This window comes from Echinops telfairi, unplaced genomic scaffold, assembly GCF_000313985.2.
Source record: "Echinops telfairi isolate 266 unplaced genomic scaffold, ASM31398v2 ScPeMD7_31;HRSCAF=116, whole genome shotgun sequence".
NCBI classification, from domain to species: Eukaryota; Metazoa; Chordata; class Mammalia; order Afrosoricida; family Tenrecidae; genus Echinops; species Echinops telfairi.
In genome coordinates this window covers 59,684,638-59,687,195 of record NW_022103928.1, presented here as the reverse complement: position 1 = coordinate 59,687,195, position 2,558 = coordinate 59,684,638, and the positions used below count along the sequence as shown (strand labels likewise).

The window sequence follows — 2,558 nt, the reverse complement described above, 5'->3', positions numbered from 1 at the left end:
CACACACACACCCCATTCCCCCCTACCTCCCCCCCCATCCATGGCACAGAAAATAGCGAAGCTTAGGCCCTGTTGCTATTCCTTCCAGGATGGGTGAGTCTCGGCGCCAGGGAGGCCTTTTCTTTGTCACTTGTCTCTCTTGCCCTGACCGATTTTTGTTCCCATTTATGCCGAAGACTGGTGATTGCGCAAACCTGTTAGTGGGAAAGCCATGGCCACTCTCAAGACCTCTTTTCAGGAAAACGAATTGGATATGGAGCAGGCACCTGTGCACCGGTCAAGCTGGTTCTCCTGCCCCCCAACTATGGCTGACACCCTCCCTCGGGGCGGGGGGCGGGGCGCGGCGCGGCGGTCAGCCTGCTTACCTTGACGATGTCCTCGTTAATGTTCTTGGGGTCTCGGTTCACCAGGTCGATCTCTTTGCAGTGGATGTCCTTGATGATCTGGGCTTCGAGGTCAAGGTCTGTGTGCTCCTCAGCCATCATCGCGGGGCTGGGTGGACCCACCCGAGGGGATCCTCGTGCGCCTGGCCCACCGGGCTGCAAGGGCGGCTTAGAGAGACCAGCTCAGTGTCCCCAGCTCAGACTTGTGCCCCTGCTTGCTAAATAGGCCCCACCCAGCATGCCGGCTGACAGCTGCCTCACATAACTCCAGCCTGCCTCTCATCAAAGCCTCCCGTGGCAGGCCTCCAAGCTAAAATTAAGACTGGACATCTACGGGAAGGCCGTGCACCCCTGAAAGGAGGCCACTGGGCGCCAGGCCGGCCGCGGGTCACAGCTTTGGGAGCTGGTGCTGGAATATGCTCCACCACATAGGGGTCCAGGGAGAGGGCCTTAGGCAAACATGGCCTCAAGGGGGGCCTCTGGCTAGCTGTGTGACCTTGGGCACAACGTGCCCATCTTTAAAATGGGGCATAATGATTAGAAGCCAGGGCTCTGTGTAACTTCGTAGAAGGGAGGAAGCCAGCTCTCGAGTCTGAAAGGGCTTTGGAACTGAGAAAAATGCTCTTTCCTGTAGGCACTAGGGCTGGCTTGACCAGGAGGGGGTCCCCGACTGTGGTAACCCGTGGTCTCACCTCCTCTGAGACCAGACCATAAACAGAATTCTTAGCGAAGTTTATGATCAATTTTCACTATAGGGCAATAGGTGATACGTCTAGTTACAAAGGGCTTAAATGTACTTTAAATCTGGCTTAGATGATGATACGAATACGACCAGGAGCCCTAAAAAATGGCTGCACATTGGAGAATCTGGGCTCGCTGATCCATGGAAGTGGAGCTGGGGCTTACTGGAGTGGGATGCCTCTGGGCACTTAATTCAGGGACCCCCTCCCCTGCCCCGAGCTTAAGCTGAATGCCTTCTGGTTGAGGTTAATAAGCCCAGTAGTATGCCCATTTGGACTTTTTTTTTTAGCACACTTGACAGAACTTTGTAACATGTCCTTATAAACAAGGAGGCCCTGAGCATCTCTTACTGGCATTACAACTTGTTAACTTCTTTAATGAACTCTTTAATCATGAATTTTGCCTGTGAGTTCTGTGAAGCCAGTACAACAGATTCTAGGACCTAGTAGCAAAAATTTTTTTAAAAATCATCGCCTTCTGCTAATATTCCCCGTGCAGTCAGCACCCTCTGCCTGTGTGTGCCACCGATCCTACAGGAATCCACGTTGAGCTGTTAGTGCTTAGCTCGTGTTTGGTGGCCTAGAATATTTCTGAAGATTCCTGAGTTCTGGCTTTTCCCCGGGGACCTGCTGGTGGCATGGTGACCGTGCTGGCTGAGGGGTGAAGCAGGGCAAGGAGACCACCCTTCTTGCTGTGTGAGTCCACCCGAGGAGCTGGTGGCATGGAGGGGGTGCGAGGGCCGTGATTTCTCTATCTTGTCATTTCCTCTAATGACAGTTTTTGGGATCCCATGGGTCAAAAGCTATGCATGCATCAATGGGTAACTGCTCTCACACTGCTGCTCAGCTTTCAGCACCTTCTGCCAATTGACTATCGCTGTGTGCTGGCAGTGCAAAGGAGGAAGCGTTTGAAGAGATAAGGGGAAGACTGGTTTTGTCTCGCCCAGCACAACCTTCAGAGCAGTTCAGAGCTGCGGCTGGCTCGCTGGTGTCACCAGACATCCGGTTCTGCTCACCTCCCAGCCGTGTCCTGGGCAGAAGATGGCTGCTGTGGCTCCAGCCATCGTGTCTGATTCTAGACAGGAAGAAAGACGGCACGGGTGAGGGCAGGAGAAGGCAGCCCCCAGCCCAATCTGCTCCTTTAGAACACGTTCCCAGATGCCCTACCCAGCAACTTCTGTGTGCCCTTCAAACCACCTCTCTAGGAGGCTAGAACACGTAGATGTTTCGCTGAGAAAATTGCCAGTCCCATTGGGCCTCCACTCAAGTACTCCCTCAATGCAAGAACACGTTGTTCTATTAAGCTGGCATTCCATGATGCTCACCTTCCCAACACCATTGCTGAAGACAAAGCAGGTGCATAAACAAATGTGGTGAGGAAAGCTGATAGTGCCCAGCTATCAAAAGATATAGCATCTGGGGTCTTAAAGACTTG

At 53.1% G+C, this 2,558-nt stretch overlaps 1 protein-coding gene across 1 annotated transcript in view; it reads right to left on the bottom strand.

Annotated features, from left to right (window-relative positions):
• Window positions 1-606, bottom strand: part of CAV3 (caveolin 3) — a 24,647-nt gene extending 24,041 nt beyond the window's left edge. The window contains exon 1 of the mRNA XM_004702266.3: window positions 366-606. Within this exon, the coding sequence (XP_004702323.1) occupies window positions 366-485 (120 nt within the window). The 5' untranslated portion in view covers window positions 486-606. The remainder of the gene's footprint in view (window positions 1-365) is intronic.
• Between the last annotated feature and the right edge of the window lie 1,952 nt (window positions 607-2,558).